At 43.3% G+C, this 21991-nt stretch overlaps 2 protein-coding genes across 11 annotated transcripts in view; both read right to left on the minus strand.

The window, feature by feature from the left end:
- Positions 1-5657, minus strand: part of TG (thyroglobulin) — a 262905-nt gene extending 257248 nt beyond the window's left edge. For both annotated transcript variants that reach the window (XM_087447433.1, XM_087447432.1), the window contains exons 1-5: positions 5591-5657; positions 4464-4572; positions 2995-3092; positions 1624-1827; positions 1114-1273 (exon numbers count right to left, since the gene is read on the minus strand). In XM_087447433.1, the coding sequence (XP_087303559.1) occupies positions 1114-1273; positions 1624-1827; positions 2995-3092; positions 4464-4572; positions 5591-5657 (638 nt within the window). The remainder of the gene's footprint in view (positions 1-1113; positions 1274-1623; positions 1828-2994; positions 3093-4463; positions 4573-5590) is intronic.
- A 7051-nt stretch (positions 5658-12708) lies between these two features.
- Positions 12709-21991, minus strand: part of PHF20L1 (PHD finger protein 20 like 1) — an 81447-nt gene continuing 72164 nt past the window's right edge. For 2 of the 9 annotated variants that reach the window (XM_087447439.1, XM_087447437.1), the window contains exon 21: positions 12715-21457. In XM_087447439.1, coding sequence (XP_087303565.1) covers positions 21315-21457 — 143 coding nt within the window. In that variant the 3' untranslated portion in view covers positions 12715-21314. Of the gene's footprint in view, positions 21458-21991 lie in introns of all 9 variants that reach the window. The other 7 variants (XM_087447434.1, XM_087447435.1, XM_087447438.1 and 4 more) reach the window with 5 other exon arrangements.

Here is a 21991-nt window from a genome sequence, read left to right on the forward strand (position 1 = left end):
GTCTAGGGAACAGCTCCTGTTCACAGGCTGCTAGTCTGTGACCCCTCCTGGCACAGCCCATGAGAACTCCCTTCTCTCACACAGGGGAAGTAATTGGTTGTTTGGAAACCAGCCACACAAAGGCTCAGGTTCTCCAAGAAAATTGCTATTGGTATTCTCAGTCTAATATTCTTATTTATTTTTACTTAGGACGTTTCAACGATATCTGAGTCTGTACAGCCCTTTACAATAATCAAGTCACCATCTTGAATAACCAGAAGCTACCGGATTATTTGGGCCTGGATCCATAACGCATCTCCCTTTTCATATTTGTCATTTAAATCTTTAAATTAAACCTAGTTATAAGTGCGTATATACACACAGTTCACAAAAATGCATAAAGATGATCACATCCCCACTTTGTGTAGTGCCGTCCTTTTTCCTTTTCCACCAGTTTCCTTCTCCCCACCACCCCTGCCCCACAGCAGCCCTGACCCTCAAGGCAGCCGTGATAACCACCCAGTACGTGTTGTTCATATTATTCTCCGTGCTCACCTAGTCCTATACAGACACAAGCATAATCATATAACCTATATACATACGAAAGGATCCTTTTGCCTGTTTCCTAAAAATTAAGTCATATGATATTATTTGTATTTTGTATCTTATATTTTCATAATACGCTGTGGTATCCTCTCCAAGTCAATTGGCATCGTCTAATGCATCTTGTTTAACGGCTGCGTAAATATTTATAGCGGGTACACATTTATTCAGCCATCCACCTCGGGTTGGTCAGTCACTTTCTCCCCAATTTTCTGCTACAATGAAAAATGATGCAGCTAACATTCTAGTACATATGTTCTTGCATTCTGGTGGTTTTACTTCCATGGGCTGGCTGGGCCAGAGGGCTCATGTACTTTTAATTTGAACAGCTACTGTGAGCTTGCTTTGCTAAAAATGCCATGGCCCTTCAGATGTCCATCAGTAGGACACAAAAGCGGGGTCTCTCTCAGCTCCCACCAGGCTGTGTGTGTCACACATCGCAGCATCCGCCCTGACGTGAGCACGAGTGTTGGCAGGAGACAGGAAGGGGTGGCCCAGCGATGGGCACGCCACGGAGGCCGGCCCCCTTACCTGTTGTAGCTATGGACCAGGTCGAAAATCATCATGTCCGTGGTGTTGACAAACTTGCACTGGACGGGCATAAACCCTCCATCTGGAGAACACTGGGGGGGCGACTTGTCTCCCACCCCATGGAGAAGACGGCGGTTTCTTATCTCACAGCTCCTTGGACCTAAACATTTCCAAGGAGAAAACATTAAATTCTTATGTACGAGTCAGTGCATATGCTTCCGCGTCTACATGCATCCATTCATACTCCACACGTGACAGTTAGAAACCCAAACAGGACTAAGGTTTGCACAAGGGACTTGCAAACCTCATTGAAATCCTGCTTATGCTTCTAACAATCAGCCGGCGAATACTGATCATCCGCCGTGTGGAAATGTTAGAAGTGATAAAAGCTTCCTTAAACGCTTTCTGTGCTGAGGGCCTGGTTCTCTGCCGTTTGTCACGGAGGCCCGACAAAGGTTTGGTTACGGTGCGGAAACCTCCTCTCGGGGTGCTGGTGCCCCTGAGACTTACATCTGGCCGGCCTCCCCAGCTGGCGGGTCCCGTACACCTCCATCCCGTCCACGTCCACACACCAGCACTGCTCCCGCCGCATGTCACACTGCACGGGTGCGTAGTCCCCCGAATCCTGACACTGAGGGAGGTAGGATGTGGCCGAGCTGTTGATGTAGCCGCTGAGCAAGATCTGCTGCCTCTGCAGCTGGCAGAATGACAGACCTACGGGAGCAAGGGCAGCATCAGAGCAGAGCTTCGGGGACAACTTTGGGGGTCTTAGCTCGGGAGAACTCCCCCTCCCTCCCTGGAGGTGGTCCTTCCCACAGCTGAGAGGGAACCACCAGCCCAGAGACACTCAGCGAGCTGGTGGCAGGCTCAGGACCAGCACGCCGACTGTCCAACTTTGTCCCACGATTCCTTCCAGCATCCTCGTCAGGGAAGGGCAAGGATTTCCTGGTGCCCCGTTAGTCACCAGGACACCCCAGAGCCCTGGCGCTGCAGAGGTGAGGGGTGAGTGGAGCACAGACTAGCCATTAACAGAGCTCTTCTGAATCCGAATTTCCCCATGCGTTTGCTGTGCAGCCTTGGGGAAGTCGCTTCACCACTCTGGGCCTCACTCTCCTCTGTAGAACTGAAATACAGCTGCTTTCTTCTTCGGGGGCACAAGGATTAGGAACGTTAACGACAATTGCCCCTATTGCACACCTACTGTGTGCCCACTGTCCTACACCCTACGAGGCGGAGCCTACCCACGGGAAATCACAGCTCATTCAGCAGGAGAGTCCTGGGAGCCAGCCTGCTCCCCGAGCCAGCCACGCCAGCCGCGAAAACCCAGCACCCCAAACTGAGCCTCTCTCCTTACAGAACAGCATTGGTTCTAGGCCCAGTTTCGCCATTTGAAGGTGTCCAGCTTAAACCCACCTCTGTTTTAGGCTTAACTACGACATGCTTTAAATGGGGACTGTGTTTCTTTGACTACTCATCAGAATAAATATTTTCACAGAAAGTTTTCACCCAAGTCTCAAATTTTAGAAACCCCTCAGGGGACAGAACACTGTGTACACAGCCGCCTGCTGGTGGCAGAGCCTTTGACGTCTGTTCCCCACGATTCCTCAGGACAGGCAACGAGCCTGGCACGTACGGGACCCAGCAGCTATTTGCTGAACAAATGACTGGACTGTCGCATTTGACTTTCACTGCAGTCCTGTAGGAAAAAGGGCCTCACGTGCAGGGACTGTGATCCTAATTCTAAGAGAAAGAACCAGCAGCCTGGAGGGAGCCCGGCCCGTCACACGCCCAGCCCAGCGCTGTTTCCAGGATGTGAGCTGTCCTGGCCAGTGCCTCCTTCCCTCAGCCCCCTTTCCCACTCGGGACCCCTTTCCCACTTACACGCGGCCGGCCGCCCAGGCCGCCTGCTGCCAGGCACTTCCCCGCCGTCGGCACCCACACACCAGCAGGAGCGGCCACCGTCCCCGCACTGGACAGTCCTGAGGGCAGGAGAGACATGCCACGTGGATGCCGTTATGGGGTCCCGAAGCCACATCCCCGGTTACCTCTCCTCTTCCTTTCCATTCTTCCAAGTTTTAATTCATTTCAATTAGGAGAGATTGGAGAGGAGGGGGCCAGGGGACATAGGAAAGGAGGAGCACTAACACCTGCCACGGCCCCTATCGCGGTCACTTGTTGTCCACCCTACAGTCTGCAGCCCTGTAGCAAATGCCTACCCTGGTGTGACGCTTCTGCCACCTCGAGGCTGCAGAGGGTAAAGGCCATGCCCTCCTTATGTGCACCAGGGGCGGGGGACTTTTCGGGGGGGCTCAGGGTGGCAGAGGGCAGGGCCTCGGTTATGGGTGACACAGGGAAGCACATTTGTGGGGTTTCCAAGGGGAAGCGATGGCTAAGATGAGGCCGGGTGGTGGGGGGGTGATCGGGTGTTATAACAGGGTCATAAGAAGGTAAAGGTGTTCCAGGTAAAGAGAACAGCATATGCAAAGCCTCCTGAAGAGGAATAGGGCGGGCTTGAAACTGCAGGGGCTGGAATAAGAGATGGGGAACAGCTGTGTAGACAAGGCCGGCATAGGCGGACCGTGCTTCTAACTCCTTCTGCCACTCCAGAATTCCCGGGATCCACACAGGGACTGGACTAGTGTCTCCTTGCTCTCTTGAGAATGTCTGAGTTTGGCAGGCCCATTAAGAGCAAGGATGTTTCACGGTCATTTACCAGACCACAGTCATGTAGACGGAGTCCCCCAAATTCAAGGTGACTGAACTAGCTGGGGAAAGTCAGAGTGCATCCACACACAGAGCATTCCTGTGCATTCCGCAGGGGGAGCTGTTTAGATTATCACACCACCCCACAGGGAGAGAGTCTCGGACCCAAGTTCATGTTGGAGCAGCTGAAAAACCCCTGTAGAGAGGAGCTCACGGGGGAAACAGCAGTGTGGCAGCCAAAGCTGGATTCAGCAGGGCCCGGAGGCAGCCATCGACCCGAAAGTGCAGCCACCTCCTGCTTCCCTCCACCTCTGGCTTCTCACCAGGATAGAGCAGGCAGAGGTGCCAAAGCGTAAATCATTTGGCCACCCCCCAACCCCCGCACCTTTTCTCAAAGCAATTACGGGAAGAGTTTTGGCAGGAAAAGAAGGGATGTCCCTGGCCCTGGCAGGGATGAAGCATGGCTCGGGGCACTTGGGGTCAGATTACTCAGTGTGGATTAGCCTGGGGAAGGGAGAGGCAGGCACCCTCCCAGTGACATCTCATGTCCACGGGGAAAGTGAGGGCGGAGTGCTGGGGCAGGGGAGGAATGAGATGACTCTAAGGCATCTGAGGTCCCTGAGTTCACACGCGGATGTAAACCTTACTGGAAGCTGCCGTCTTCTGAGCACTGGGGAACGTAGTCCGCTCGCTTCAGAAAGGCCTTTTCCCTCTGCAGCTCGCATGGCCGAAGAGGCTGGGCATCCACTTGGTATTCTACAAAAAGAGAAGGGGCTCCTCAGAGAAGGGTGTGGACCAGATTCCACAGACAAAGACGGGCTCCCCTGAGCACAGACGCCCCTCTGGGTTTTATTTCTAGCATTATCACCAACAATTACGTTCTAACTTGCAATTCTGAGGCTATTCGCACTTTTCCCGGTGTGGCATTAGCTCACTGAACCCTCAACACTCCCCTGGGAGGTGCTATCTCCATTTCACGGATGTGGTGCTGGACTCCGGCAGTGACAGTAACCTGCCCAAGGTCACACAGCTGACAAGAGAAGGGTTCAAAATCAGCCCTGGGCCTGCACGTTCCCCCGAGCTGTGGTGGGGTTGGGTCAGAACACCACAAAGGAGGTGTTCTTGAATTTATCAGGCCACTCCTTGCAGACAGAGCACCTTCCTGGCACAGCGTGGGAATACAAATTAATTAATAGCCCCCAAGTGTCCTATATTCCATTGAGAATGCATCTAACATTCAGGAGCCTACTCAGAAATCACAACCACGTCGTGAGGTGGTGTCCTTTGCTTATTTTTCCGATGAGGAAACTGAAGCTCAGACTTACGCAAAGTCACACAGCAGTAGCTGAGCCACGGCTAGACCTGAGTTCTACTCCACTCCATAAGTAGATTTGTTTTTCTCACTACCTGCTGACTACTTCTCAAATACCTCACATGGATGACCTAGGCCTTGAAATACCTAAGGCAATAGAAAACCAATGTCAGTGTCAAAAATTTGCTAACAGGGTGGGGTAGGGGGAGCTAGGATTGAATTAGGAAGATCTGGTTTCCCATCTCCTCTCCACCAACCACTAGCTCTGTGGCTTCAGGCAATTCAGTCCACCTCTCAGAACCTCTGTCTCTTCATCTGAAAAGGAAAGAGCAAATAACCAACCTCGGGACATTGTGGGGATTAGATGAGATCACGAATGTTCCAAGGCCCTGGGACAGAGCCTGGTTGAGCCTGAGAACTCCCTCTAGACCCCCTGTTCCACGGCCTCGGCTGGGAACTCACCGAAGATGTTGGCCGACACCAAGCAGGCTGAGCCCAGCAGACCGAAGACCAACAGGGCCAGGGCCATTTTTCTGGACCCTTCCAGGGATGGAAGGGTAGATGCCACTGCCCACCCCAGGGCCCTGGCCAGGGAGACTTTATAGAGCTGCTGTGGGCACCTGCTCCCCTGCCCATGGGCACTCAGCCAAGCAGTGCCCGCCCTGTTTTTTCTGCCAGTCACGCGGAGTCCCTCCACTTGTGTCTGCTCCCTCTGAGGACACTCGTGTGGCCAGTGGGGGACGAGAATCTTGTCGAGGCTCGGGGGGAACAGAACTGGGTGGGGTTGCTTTGAAACTCATCTCTACAGGTGCAGGTCAAAGCTCTGTGACTTTGTTGGCAACAGGCTCAGGCTACTGAGAGAAAAGCAGTCCTTCCCTCCTTCCCTTCTTCCTTCCCTCCTCTCTTTCCTTCCTCCTTCCCTTCCTCCCTCCCTTTTTCCTTCCACCAATATTATGTAGCGCCCAACAGCAGCAAACGCTATTCTAGGCAATGAGGATAATGCAGAGAACAACACAGGAAAAGCCATTATGCAGAGTGGAGGGATTTTAGTGAGGGAGGCCACATATACACATGCACACACACACATTCATATTCATATTTATACTCCTTTCCCCTCTGTCCCAGGGCTTCAGATGTCACCAACCTAAAGAGAGCAGGACTGGGTCCTCCCCACAAAGTCTGTACATGGGTGTGTTTTCTCTTAGCAAAGCCAGCTTCTTTCCTTCACTCCTGTCCCTGCGTGACCTGTAAAATCACCTTGTCCCCCTGAGCCCTAGCATCCTTCTCTAGAAAACAGAAATAAAAGGAGAAAATGATGCGTGCCTACTCGCCAGGGTTGCCGTAGGGAATAGATGAGACGTTGACGAGGACGCGCTCAGGAGATGCTGGCAGTTGTTACTACTGATTTTCTCATTTTGCAAATGCTGTGGTGCTGGGGAATGACAGGTATACAGAAGAACCACCCCGCAGGGGGAAGGGCTGGTGACAAGTAGGAGCAGGGGTGGTGGGCGAGCAGGGAAGACCTCGCTGAGCATGTGGCGCCTGAATGGACAGGTGGGGACACCGTCCCAGGGGGAGGAAGGCTGGAAGGTGGAGCCCGCACCGCTACAGGGAGGAGGATGAAGGGGATATGACTGCAGAACAGCACACTGCGACGTAACAGAGCTGCTCTGAACATCACAGGAGCTAACAGCTGCACAGTGCTTTCAGCAGCACTTGTATAATAAGTACCCAGTGCTGGTTACCACCAGCATTTTTATATTCTTGGTACAAACCACAGAAAGTAAAATGCAGCAGTTGTTTTCACTGGTGGGGTGTGGGATGAACAACTGGTGAGAGACCCTGCTCTGCACATCCTCCCCGGGGAATCAGACACCCCCCCGCGGCTCCGACATCTCAGCTCCAGCCCCCGCCCCAGCTGGGCCTCTCGGTTAAGCTCAGGTCCACTCTGCCCAGGCTCTTCACAGACCTTTCAAATTCAACACGTCCCCAGCGGGGACTCAACATTTCTCCCAATGCGGCACCTGAACGTGCTTTTGCTGTCTCTCTAGGCTGAGCGCCATCCTACACGTCTCCCCTCACACCTCATCAGCCTCCAGATCCTACCAGCAAGCTCTCATTCCCATTCTTTGAGCCTGACCCCTCCTCACTCCCCCTGCCTCCGGGCGGGGAGACCCTGGCTCTGGGCTAGCTGACCAGCACGGCCTCCCAGCCGGCTTCTCAGCCTCCACCCCGGCCCTCCCCAGGCTGCTTCTCCAGCTGCAGGGGTGGGGGATGGAGACCCACAGGTGTTCAGGAGCAAGAAAAAGCAGGCCCTGGAGACTGTTTAGCCATGGGGAGTGAGAAGGATAACTAATAATGAGACTTAGATTTCCGGCATAGACGATTTGAGAAGATGTGTTGGCATTTACTGGAAAAGGAGACACAAGAGGAAGAACTGCCCCCACCCGGCCCTCTGCAGCCCCCATCAAATGGGTCAAGTAACACTCCACGCTGTGGGGAGACAGCAGCAGCTCTTCCCTCTGTAGATATAATGATATCTGTATATTATATAGCTATAGCTGTAGTATATATCCTATATATCTATGAATTATTATATATCTATAATCAGCATGGCATTGTGCAGCCCCTGTTATTTCTCCATTTCCAGGTGTTCTAAAGCAGACGAGTTTTATAAAACGTTGAATGGGGTTAGAGGTTTACCACAAACCCCACTCACCACACTTCCCACCCCCCAAAATGCATGCACAGAGCTTGCACAGCTTAGCCTGCGTGCTGAGTCATTCTTGCTGGCCTGGCCCCTGGGAGGCAACAGAGTGGAATCGACGCCTCCTGGCCCATGCCAGGGGGGCTCTGCTCCACTGGGTTTGGTGTTTTTGGGACGCTGGACTGGGGGCTGTGAAGCAGTCAGGGCAGCCCTGGAATGGAGGGAGAGGAAGGGCAGAGCGTGAGCTGACTCCACTTCAGACCCCACCTGGAGACGGGGCACTGCTCAGACGTGGCTGAGCGTGAGAGCACTCAGTGGGCCAGAACCGGGCGCGTTTCCTTCAGAGTCGGCACAAAGAGTGCCCAGAAGGAGCGGTGCTTCTCTCCACCCAAGCGAAGGAGCGGTGAGCTCAGAGAGAACCATGCCAAGGTGCTGCCTACTCACCACGAAACCTTTCTCATGATGACTCAGCTACTTGCCGCTGCTCCCACCTCATCTCCACTGAGCAGGGAGGACGGCGGGCTTCCACGGGAACTCTAGGTGGCAATGCCCCGCTCCAGTCTTCACCATCCTGCTCCTGGCTCAGGCCTCCATCGCTCTAGCAGGCTCATCATCACTGGCCCTGCCACCTCTCCCACTCTGCTTGGCCCCAAATTGCATAACCTTCTCCTTCATCTCCTTCCTTCTCTAATACTAGGGTGCTGTGTATAATAAGCACTCACTGAAGATTTGGGAGAAAGGGAGAGTAATTGGAATACAGAGGAGAAAATTGCTTCAAAACAAACACCAGAAGTCACTGTTTCTGACATCCATCAGCTGTCGCCCACCAGAGAATTGCCTACTGGCCATCTCTCCCCTAACCCAGCCTGCCACCATGTTGCTGGGTGCCATGCCACTGCCTTGGACAGCTTCTCCCTGTCTCCCACACACCCAGTGACGCAGAGCACATCCTTCCTTTTCCTAGGTTGTCAGAGCAATAATCAAAATTCCTGGTACTTGACTTCTGCTTCCAGAACGATGGAATAGACATACTTTTCCCTATTCTTCTTGCTAAGCACAGCTAGAAAAACCCAGATACTATACAGAAAACAAACAGAAGAAGACACTGACAGGTAGATAGAAGACAGCCAGCGAGCAACCTCAAGACCAGAGGAACAATACTGTAGTAAGCTCCCTGGATTTTATTGTGCCTCTCATATCTCAGACTGGGCGCTGGAGAAGCCAGCAACTAGAAATATCAATAAGCACAGACTCCAAAAAAGCCCCAAGAGAACTCTCTAGCCAAAGCTCCAAGAAAGGAGCAGCCGGGCAAGACAGATAACTTTTAGATAATAATTGCTCTATTCCAGCAAACCTCATAGAAAAAATTGTGGCTCCGCCCCCACACATGCCAGCTGGCGAGCCTAGAATGCCACTCTTCCCAAGCTGTACGGAGGTTCTCCAAGCCCCCTGCTAGGGTGGTGACAGAAAGGCCACATGAGGACCCAAGACATTCACCCCGACTGGGCAGAAATGAGCCCCTCTCTCTGCAGAGTCAGTGGAGACCACGTGGGGAGCCTGAACTTCCACCCCGCCAATGGTAATAGGTGACACTCTCCCTTCCCACTGGGGTGGTGTCAGAAGAGGACTAGTGGAGAGGCAGGACCTTCACCACTGCCTGGCAGAAGCAAAGCCATTGCCCAGTGGTGTCAGTGAAGGCCACATGGAGAGCAATAATGCGGCACTCTCAACCCTCCCAGCCAGGGTCGCATCAGCAGGCCTGGGGGGGAGCCTAAACTCCCACCAGCAGTAACAAGGAGCAAGTAACTTGCTAAGTGTCAATGGAAGTGGAGCAAGAACCTGGACTTCCAACCCCATCTGACAGCAGTCAGGTGGTGTCTCTCTTCTCCCACCACAGTGATGTCAGAAGAGTTCTACTAAAATAGAAGATTAAATGAGATCTAGAGTTTCTTGTCATAATACTGAAACTGTCTAGGTTTTAATTGAGAACCACTCCTCATACCAAGAACCAGGAAAATATCAACTTGAATGAGAAAAGACAATCAACCAATGCCAACACCAAGATGATACAGATGTTAGAATTTTCTGACAAGGATTTTAAAGCAGTCATCATAAAAACACTTCAGTGAGTAATTATGAACACACTTGAAACAAGTGGGAAAATAGAAAGTTTCACTAAAGGAATAGTCTCAGCAAAGATATAGAAGATAGAAAGAAGAACCATATGGAAATTTTAGAACTAAAAAATAAAATAACCAAAATAAAAATCTCAACAGATGGGCTAAAAAACAAAATGGAAGGAACAGAGGAAGGAATCCATGAACTTGAAGACAGAACAATAAAAATTACCCAACCTGAACAACTAGACAGAAAATCAGCAAGGATACAGAACTCAACAAAACCATCAACCAGTAGGATCTAATCAACATTCATAGAACACTCCACCCAACAAGTGCAGAATACACATTCATCCCAAGCATCCATGGAATATATACTAAGATAGACCTTATCCTGGGCCATAAAACAAACCTTAACAAATTTAAAAGAATTTAAGTCATACAGAGTGTGTTCTCTGACCACAGTGGAATCAAACTAGAAATCAATACCAGAATGACAACAGGAAAATTTCCAAACATTTGGAAACTAAACAACACACTTGTAAATATTTCACAGGTCCAAGAGGAAGTCTCAAGGGAAATTTAAAAATACATTGAAGTGAATGCAAATGTAAATACAGCATATCAAAATTTGTGGGACACAACTAAAGCAGTACTGAGAGGAAAATCTATAGCAAAATGTCTACATTAGAAAAGAGGGAATGTTACATACCAACCAGGTAACTGTCAACATCCATGGAAAAGTAAGAGGTGAACAAGAGGCCAAGAGCATTTTGGGAAAAATCCTTTCTCATGGACTGAAAACCAGGAATGAGGCAGAAGCATTCCCCTTCTAACAGGTCCCTAACATCCCACTTCCCCTCATAAATCCAATGGTCTTAACCATTAAAAGCAGAATGGACAACTCATGTAGAGGAAAAGATCATCCATCAAAGTAGTCCTACTCCCATCTCCATGAGACCCTACTAAGAGTACCAACTGTGTGCCCTTGGACAAGCTACTTAATCTCTCTGTGCCCCAATTTCGTCATCTATAAAGTTGTTAGTGCCCTAGTATACCATCTATAAATGGTATTAGTGTCCAAGCTCATAGGGTGATGTGATTACTAAATAAATTTAAAAATATAAGATGCATAGTACAGTGCCTGGCATACAATAAGCACTCAATGTTATTTTTCTTGCAAAAATGAGGCATTTCCAATGGTGGCAGCCCTAAACATCAGTCTTATTTAAGGTGCATTTCTTTCCCTTCAACATATTTAAAACCTCTAAATTTCTGTTTCCTCTTTGAGCCCAGTGTGCTACACTGAAGGTGGATGTATCTGGTGACACCTCATCCACTAGCTTGGGTGGGCAGCCCTTGAAAGCCCTGTCCCATGGTGGCTGCTGTCCTGGACTCTGTCCTGGAATTTTGCAACCCTCTGAAACTTTAGCCTTGGGAATGTTCCCTCCTTATCTCCAAATTCTTTTCAGGTGAAGAATCATCCTCAGCTCGTTGAGGCTTTTGAAGGTCATGGCTTCATGGGACTGGTGGCGCCAGAAGCCTGATGCTCCTGAAGCACTGCTTTTCCTTGCTTTTGATTCTTCCGGTCTTCAGCAGTATTTGTTTTGCTACTTTATTTTCTGCAGCAGAGGAATATGATGTTGACATTTTATTTTCCACTGTGGTTCCCCTTTTGCTTTCAGGAAAGCTCAGCCTATTTTCTAATAGTTTAAATAGGCTCTTAAGACACTTGCTGTTCTTCTCTGATTCATTTTGGACTGGTATTGTTTGCTGGATTTAAGTCTTTCTCTCTCTCTGTTCTTTTCCTTATGGAAAACATATTTTCTTTACATATGCCTCTAGATTTTTTTCCTTTTGGGTCTCTGAGATTGGAAGAGATAAAATCAATCAACTCTGGGCCTGTCAAAAGCATCAATTATTCACACCTTTCTTGTCTGCTGCCACTTCCTCAACTGTCACAGTCCAGGCATTCTGCTATCCCATCAAGAAACCAGACATGGATGCTATCTCGTTTCGCTTGGCTTCCCTTCAATGGATCTCTTATCTGTGTGCCTTACTTTAGAGTCATCATTCCATAAATTTCTCAGGCATATTCCTCAGGGCATACATAATATCTGTATCTCCACCTCTGCATGAAAGTGGCTGCCTCACCTTGAAACTCACTGAAAATACTTGGAGTATTCTGTGCTGATCTTTCTGGTCCAATCTTCTCACATATGTCTAGATCCTCTGTAAGCATTCCACACAGCAGCCCATTCAAGAGATGGTCCCCCCGCACTCTTACTATGAACTCTCCATTTGTGGCTTTAAGAGAGAGTTTCTCGACAGCCCCCTGATCCTAGCCCCATCTCTCTTTGGAGAAATCCAACAAAGGAGAGCCAAGAGCTCAGAGTGCAGCCTGGTGCAATCTTCTCAAGTCTGTTCTGATTTGGTAACAATTAAGACACTTCTGCTTTCTCTAGTGTCTCTTTTCAGAGCAACTGTATCTCCCATGCAACCCCATTTCCCACTTGCATCAGCCGACTCTGGCCTTCAAAGCCCCATTTTCTATTTGAAATGTGGCCAGTCTGCCTTCTAAGATCTCAGCCTTTCTCCCAAGCAACATTCTCTTGTTCTATCCTTTTAAAGTTTGCGTTCAATCTTCCAATACCCCTGTGCTGATTGTAAGAAGGAAGCATACTTTTCTAATGACTGCATTTCCTCCTTGACTTACTAGAAAAGCCTGACTCCTAGAGACAGTGTTTCAAGGATGGAATTTTACATTGCCTGTGGTCTGTAATAATTTCACTGAATTCTTTTCTTTCTCAAAGATAGTATAATTATCCTCTCACATTCCTTTTTCTTTAACTTTTTTTAATTAATAGACTTTACAGTTTTAGATTCACAGAAAAACTGAGCACATAGTACAGAAAGTTCACACACAACCCTCCTTCTCCACACAGTTTTCGTATTTCCAACATTTTGCATTAGTGGCGTACATTTGTTACAATTAATGAACCAATATTTGTATATTATTATTAACTAAAGTCCACAGTTTACATTAAATTTCACCCTCTGTGTTGTACAGTTTTATTATTTTGAAATAATTTTTCAACTTATCCAAAAGTTGATATAGTAGTACCAAGTTCCTATATACTCTTTAGCCAATTTCACCTCCTGATAACATCTTACATAACCATATTGCAGTTATCAAAACTAAGAAACTATTATCGATACAATACTATTAACTAAACTACAGACTTTAATAGAATTTTACCAGTTTCTCCACTAATGTCCTTTTTTCTGTTCCAGGATCTAATGCAGGATCTTACATTTCATTTATCTGTAAGGTCTCCTTAGTCTCCTCCTTAGAAAATAATAAAGAATATACAAAAATTCTAGGACTAATAAGTGAGTTTAACAATGTCACAGAATAAAAGACATAAAAAAATCAATTTTATTTATATTCTAGTAACTGAACATCTGAAAAAGCAAAATTGAGAAAACAATTCCATTTACAATATCACCAAGAAGAACACAATACTTAGAAATAAATTTAAGAAAATAAGTGCAAAATCTGAACACTGAAAACTACAAAACGTTGCTGAGAAAAAATACGGAAATCCTAGACAAGTGGAGAAACATACCATGCTCTTGGACCAAAAGACTCAATTGTGTTAAGATGGTAATGGATCCGTAGATTCGGTGCAATTCCTGTCAAAACCCCAGCAGGTCTTTAAAAGGAGTTAACAATCTGATCCTAAAATTTTTATGGAAATGCAAAAAACCAAGAATTGGCAAAAATAGTGAAGAAAGAACATAATTAGAGGACTCACACTACCTGATTTCAAACCTTCCTGTGAAGCTACAGTAATCCAGACTGTGATATTTGCATAAGGATAGATGTATAGATCAATGGGGAGAGAATACAGAGTGCAGAAATAAACCCACATAATTACAGTCAATTGATTCTCAACAAAGGCACACAAATAATTCATAGAGAAAATAATTTTTTCAACAAATGGTGCTGGAGCAATTGAATAACTACATGCAAATTAAAACGAAATACCACCACACACCTCTTTAGAACGGCTAACATAAAACACTGACAACACCAAATGCTGACAAGAAATGTGGAGCATCAGGTACTCTCATTCATTCAATTGACCATAATTTTTTTAGGTGTATTTCTGGATTCTCTATTCTGTACCATCAAACTACTTCTCTATGCCACTTCCATACTATCTTGATTATTGTAACTTTATAATAGGCTCCCAAATCAGAAATCGTACGTCCTTTAACTTTGTTCTTTTTCAAAATTGCTTAGGCTATTCTAGGTCCTTTATGTTTCCATAAAAATTTTAGAGTCAGCTTGCTAATTTCTATTTCAAAAAATCTGCTAGGATTTTATTTGGGACTGCATTATACCTATCAGTCAGTTTTGGGAGAACTGAAACTTTGACAGTATTGCAAAATCCATGATTTTGGTATATCTTTCATTTATTTCATCTTCATTCCAGTCATCGTTTTGTAGTTTTCTGTGTATAGGTTCTGCACATATTTTTTTCAGATTTACCCCTAAGTATTCATATTTTCGATGCTATCAAAAATGGTATTTTTAAAAAAAATTCCCATTTCCAATAGCTCATTGCTAACATGTAGAAATATTAGTTCTAGTAGCATTTTGGTAGATTCCTTAGATTTTTCCACGTATACATGTCAAATGTTTCTTCTTCCTTTCCAAGTGGTATCCCTTTTATTTTTCTTTATAGCCCAGGGCCACATTGCACTAGCAGGACCTCCAGATCAATGTCAGATAGAAGTGGTGGTAATGCACATTCTGGCTTTCTTGTCTTAGGGAGGAAAGTACTCATTCATCATTCTGACATTAAGGGTAAGTTTCTTGGTAGATGCCCTTTATAGTTATGCAAATTCCTCTCTATTCCATTTCTGATAGTTTTTAATCATGAATGAATGCTGAAATTTATGAAATGCTTTTCCTTGAGATTAACATAATTTTTATTCTTTATTAATATATTACATTGATTTTTGAATATTGAACCAACTTCTTACTCCTGTGGAATAGCCAACTTGATCTTGATATATTACCCTTACTATGTATCATTGGACTTGCATTGCTAATATTTTGTTGAGGATTTTGTGTCTATGTTCAAGAGGGATATGTATTGGTCTGCAATTTCCCTTCCTTGTAGTGTCCTACGGCATGAGGTCAAAGTTGGTCTCAAAAAATAAGTGTTCTTTTCTTCTCTTTTTTCCTGTGTAAAATTGAGATTTCTTCCTTAAATGTTTGAAAGAATCCACGTTTAGGCCTGGAGTTTTGAGGAAACATTTTTAATTACAAATTCAATTTCTTTGTGAGTCAGTTTTGGTAAATTTGTGTCTTTTGAGGAATTTTTCCATTTCATGTAAGCTGTCAAATTTATTGGCCTATAGTTTTTCATAATATCCGTTTTTAAAATTGTCTTTTGGATACGTAGTAAGTTCCCTCTTCCATTCTAATTTTTGATCAGTCTACATATGAGTTAACCAATTTTACTTTTCTGTTCAAAGAATCAGATTTTTGGTTTATATTGATGTTTCCCTGTTGTTAGTTTAGTATTTCATTGATTTCAGCACATATTATTTTCTTCCTTTTCTACTTATCTTGGTTTTAATTTGCTCATCTTTCTAGTTTTTTAATCATAGATTAGTGGTTTTGTACCTTATTTAATTTCCACTTTTTTAATTGAGGTATAATTGTTATATAACATTATACTAGTTTCAGGTATACAACACAATGATTCAATATTTGTATACATTGTGAAATGATCACCACGGTAAGTCTAGTTATAATCCGTGTACCTTTCTTTTTAATATAAGCATTTAAAACTGTAAATTGCCCTCTAATATTGCTTGAGCTGCATCCCACAAATTTTAGCATGTTGTTTTCATTTTCATTCAATTAAAAATACTTTCTAAGTTTACTTGCAACTTTTTGACTCATGGGTTGTTTACAAGTATGTTAAGTTTCAAAAATCTTGGGTTTTTTTTCCAGGTATCTAATATTGATTTCCAGTTTAATTCCATTGTCAGCAGAGAACATATTACACATGATTTCAATTATCTCAAATGTACTGAGACCTGTTTTATAGCCTGGTATATAGTCCATCTTTTTGAATGTTCCTAATGCACTTGAAATTTGTATTCTCGTGTTGTTGGGTGGAATGTTCCATGTCAATTAGGTCAAGGTGAGCATTCATTTTTGTTCAAGTCTTCTACATCTTGATTTCCTGTCTACTTGCTCTAACAATTAAAGGAGGGTTGAAATCTTCAACTATAATGGTAGGTTTTTCTATTTTCTACTCAACAATAGTAGTGTTTGCTTCCTGTATTTTGATACTCTATTTAAAAGCCTATAATTTGAAATTGCAATTTACTATTTTTTGTGTGTGTGGACAAAAGTATGAGAGGATGACAGAGAAAGACCTGTAAGTATAAAAGAAGATCACATCCTATTGGGAAGTAAAATGCAAAAGCAAAAGAGAGAATATAAAAGTATGTAAAATTTTCAAACGTTAAGGAAGAGCTTGCTTATGTATTTTTAAAATAGATGTTGGGGGGCTGGCCCAGTGGTGTAGTGGTTAAGTTTGTGCACTCCACTTCAGCGCCCCAGGGTTTGTGGGTTCGGATCCCAGGTGTGGACCTACATACTGCTCACCAAGCCATGCTGTCGCGGTGTCCCACATACAAATAGAGGAAGATTGGCACAGATGTTCACTCAGGGCCAATCTTCCTCACCAAAAAAATTTAAAAAAAAAAGAAACAAAAGAAAATAGATGTTGGTTTAAGTAGCAAAATTGTATTGATTCCATTGCATGTATTTAAAATGATAGCAGGTTGATTTTAATATGCCAATATTTACAAATTGGAAAACACACCCTTTGCAATTGTTTAAATTTATGAACAACAATTTCAAATGGTAGAATCAAAGCCCCATGGCCTACAGCAGTATCCTCAATTGTGCATGTTTATATTGGCTTTTCCTTTCCTCCCCTACTCTTCCCACTTCCTCACTCCAACTTCCTTGGATGATTTCTTAAATAAATTAAAGACACTTAAGATTTGTCTGTGGATCTACCTTCAGGGGTATCCAAAGACGTTAGGTACCAGGAGTGGATAATTTTCAAAATTCCTATAGAGAGGTCACAGTGATAAAACATTCAAAGACCACTGTTTTAATTAACATACATATTTTATTTCTCCCAAACCTTTCCACCTACAACTCTAATTATCTTTCCTTTCTTTTGCCTCTTTGGTTCCTTGTACTCTTTGATATCATCTATCTCATTGAAAAATGTTTTTTATGTTTCCATTAGCCTACAGACTGTGATCTTATTAATGATAATTCCATATCCAGCAACATAACTTAATGGCTGGCACACAGCTGTCACTCAATATGTCTACTACATTTAATTTTCAACTTCATAATTTAATAAGAGTCTTTAGGTACTTTACTTGCTTCATTTAACTCTCAAAACAAGGTTCAAGGTGAGGAATTATTCCCCTTTTATTGATAAGGAAGCCAAAGCTCAGAGAGATCACTGCTCATATACTGCCAGTGAAAATCTGAGTACAGGATCGCAAAGTTCATGCCTGTTCCATTACACCAAATTACTATTCACTGATGTCGTTTCTCCATAGCTTGGGACAATGCAGGACAGCATAAGAGGTCTTCAATAATGGACTGTTTCTCTTAGGAAGAGAAATTGAAGCTTGAAGAGTCGTCTGGGTTTGTAGAGACACAATAAAGGAGAATTTTCCAGAAGAGGGAAATGATATGAAGGCAAGAGATGGAAACAAGCATGGTCTATCTAACAGTGAGGCTACATTTAAATAAATGTGAGAATTGGTTAGATAAAGTGCAGAAGATCCAGATTACACAGATCTAATTTGGTTACAAATAGGGTCACTGGCGGCTTCAGAGAAGAAATCTGAAATAACAACTACAGCTGAAACACACCTGCTAGGAAAAGAACATGAGCTTGAATGGCACAGGGTTTGCATCTTGAACCTGCCACTTAAGTGTTACCCAGGACAAGTTCCTCAATGTCTCTATACTTCAGCTTCCCCATCTTGAAAGTGGCCCTGATCTACAAGAGAATTCCATTAGATACTGTAGGTAACATGTACAATACCAGGCAAAAAGCAGCCACTCAGCAAGTGTGAATGCTCTAGCCTGGCAGTGACCACTTAGATGAATCAGAATGAAGACTAAGTTAACATTTCAGAGGCCAGTAGTAACACCTCCATCACGTGACCTTATAAAAAATGGTGGACTACTAGTGGGACTGAAAAGGAGGAAGATGACACCATTCATTTTGAGCTTCTAGTAATGAAATGGATATGCGGAGGACTGTGAGTTTCAAGCTGGGGCTCTGAGGGTAATGCTATTAGCAGACAGGGTGAAGTTGGTAGGGGATCCAGTTGACTGGAGGGGAAATGGAAGGCTTTATTTTGAATGTGTGGAATATGAACATCTCAGAGGAAGTAAGTTAGTAGAAATAAGATGAGTGTTAGGAAAAGGGGCTTTACTTGAAATGATCAGAATAACCAAGTTCCTTTAAGGAAAGAACACATTACTCTGAAATTTGAAAATAAGAATTCAGTAGAACCACACACAAGTATGAGGACGTACAAATTATATTTATCAATAACATACTAAAAAGGCTCCCTCCCCACCAATGCACATTCTATTCTGTCTGGGTAGCAATGAAAAGTTATCTTTTCAAAAAACACTCTCTAGTTTATTGCTTATATTTAAATATATATAGTTATATGTTTTTAAGTGAGACTAAGAGGAAAGAAAATCAACTCATCTGGAACCTCTCACAGTGAAATTTCAAACATGAATTCACTCTCTTTAATAAGGAGTGGCTCAGCCCACTAGTTGCCAGAAGGCTTCAACCAATTGTTGATATACTCTATATTAAATAACGGATATGTGCATACAAATTATTTGATATAGATATACTTTAAAAATCTAAAATAAAAAACTCAGACTTCCAATTCATATACATAAAAGCTGAGCAACAATTTTAGTAATCTAATCACTAGTGGGACTTCCAGTTTGCTGGCTGCTAACAAATAAAACGATCTAATTTTAGATACTACAAGAGCAAATGTACATTGATAGCCATGGTCACCAGGGACTGAGAAGATGAGTGTTACTGGGTACAAAGGGTCTTCTGTGTAAGGGACAAGAATCTAGGCAACATCACTATTCACAGGTTAAGGATGCTATTTGCTCCATTTCTGAAAAAAAGGAAGATATAAATTCAATGACTAGAATTTAAACACAATAAGGAAAAGATTAGAGCCATTATTTTTAAACACAAATGAAAGATATATAGTTATCAATCTTGAAATACAGACATTAGCAAATTTACTCCACACATGGAATATAGGCACCATTTTTTAACTTTAATATGCAAATTTAAGCAACTACCCCATAATATCACCTCTACTAAAGCTTTTCATTTCTCATAAGATCTTTGACAAAGTTAATGTATTACAAGTAAATACACAGGACTGTTATTTTTATGTCTGTTGATCTTTGGCACATTTGTCAAGTTGGAGAATCTCAAAAAGCAATAAAAATTTCTAATGACTGTTTTGCACATTCTTTTCATCATCTTTACATCAAAATATAAGGCCGCAAAAAGGCAAGCTGAAATTTTAGGATATGTGGAATAGTTTTAATAAAGAGTTTTACATACAGTACCTTACATATAGAACAGTGTGTTTGCAAATTTAAATAACATCTGAATGTACAGTGGCATGTATTCTTATCAAAGATAAATTCAAGTTTACTGTCTATCAGTCCTAAAATGCATTTATACAGATTGCTAGAACTGATAAACAGGATGAGGCATCAAATATTCAAGTGTTATATGTCATCAAATAGCCTCCTCTTAACAGTCTTTTTCCCCCTTTTTAAAAAAGTTTCAAAACCTATACATACATTTTTAATTTTTAAAAACAGTCTGTTAAAAGGTAACATTTCATGTTAACCACCAATTCTTATAGTTTATAGTAATAAAACTAGATATGTGTAGATATAAATATGTGTCAATTATGTACATATGTACGTTGAGTGTTTCAAACAAGCACACGGGCTCACGCATACCTGGATATGTAGCACGGGCGGCACAGAATTCACGAGAGCACTGGCAGATGGAGGGCCTGGGCTCGAAATCCAGCAAGAGCTAACACAGCAACTCAGTTGCCTTTGGTTTCAGGAATTTGTCCATTTGTAATCAAAGCTAAAGTTTTGAGTGCGCATGTATTTTTTAAAAATAAAATTCATCTTCAGAAACGAAGCTTTCCCAGTATTCCACTACCAGCAGTTAAAAAATCCACAGCCACAAATCATTTTGATATATTTGTCACTCCTCATCCCAGCTGAGGTTATTTACAGTTTTTTTTCTGAAGGCAAACACCGAGCAGACTCAGGATCAGACTGTACATTGGAGCCTGAATACCGCAATGCAACCACATGCGTTATGTCTGGGACATGTGATCTACACGTTTCCAACGGACTGATGTCGTACGTGAGACTGGGACTGAGAGGACTCCCACAACAGTGAAACTCTCTTTCTAGCAGTATCATCATTTGGCACACTGACCCTTCTGTAAGCCATTTTGTTTTAATAAGCTTAATACCTGCAATAAATTCCAATTATTTGGTGTTCGTTTTTAAAATATATTCATAATGGAGTAAGGATTCCACAATTGTTTTCCCCAGAAGTGAGACTTCTATTGTCTGTTTTCTGATTAAGGACATTCATCACCTAAGAAACAGCTCATGATCCTATAAAAGTTTACATACTCTAAACTTCAGTGCAGCTGGATCAACTGCAAAGAAGATAGTTCTTACAGCAACCTTACAGAACTCTCCAGAATTTAAATTTCCTCTACAATTTTGTTTTTGGCCAAATGCTGGTTTATAAACATGGATCTTTCTACTAAAAACTATATAAATGCACCATATTTCTTTCTACAGGTATCTCAAGTTTCATGTAAGCAACTACTTAAAAATCCTGCCAGTTCAATTCCCTCAGTATAGATTATATTCTACTTCACTGATCCTTGGCAGATAACACACATCATTCATAGCTTGCTCATACATTTTTTTTATATTAGCTTCTTTGATAAAGTTGTTCTTCATTTTCCTTTCCAAGGTGCCATCCTATTGATGTCACAAATCAGTAAATGACCAACCATCACTAAGCTTTTTAACTATCCACTAAGCAGTCATGTGGATATTAAAAATTATTCAACTGAAGAGACCACTTTCTTCTTGCTGGGATTTTCACTGTCGTCATACAGAGCAAAGAGTTGCTATCTGTTGTACTTTGCCCATGTCAACGAGGAGCTGTTTGATGTGGCGTTTAAGTTGGGGCAGTCTCGCGAGAGGATCAGGCGGCTCCAACTCCCCTGTGAAATCGAGCCAGCTTTCCAGAACTGAGAGAGAGAAGAGAACGAATTCAAATGGCAACTGGGAGAACAGTCACACAATGGTACAATGAGAAGGCTGGAAAAGTGACGGAGACAGAGCTCACGTCTCTTTCTCTGCCAGTATCCTCAAGCCACTTCTGAGCAGCTCAGTACACCTTCTGTCTTAGCCCACAAGAGTCCCAGTCCCTCTTGGTAACCTTTACCTATTATTTTACCTGTTACTTTAGATAATTTTCCCCTTTATAAATATATGAACTTCATTTTTAATGTCTCTGCTTACTCTCTCCTGGAAGAGAAAACAACAGTTCCCTGTATCTGTCCAAGCTTTCTATTAATCTAGGCTTAAAGTATTTCTACTTCATTTTAAATGAAACTTACCTACTCTAACCAATTTTTTAAAAAATCTATAAGTTCTTTTTAACAAAAGGAGGTGGCAATTTCTGTGTCCTTTTCAGTCTGACTATTTTATCATTACTTTTTTTAAAAAACATGCAAGCATATTAGAAGTCTAGATTGAATGTAATTAATTACAATCTACAA

Source organism: Ceratotherium simum, chromosome 23, assembly GCF_057802395.1.
Source record: "Ceratotherium simum simum isolate JZ-2026a chromosome 23, ASM5780239v1, whole genome shotgun sequence".
Lineage (NCBI taxonomy): Eukaryota > Metazoa > Chordata > Mammalia > Perissodactyla > Rhinocerotidae > Ceratotherium > Ceratotherium simum.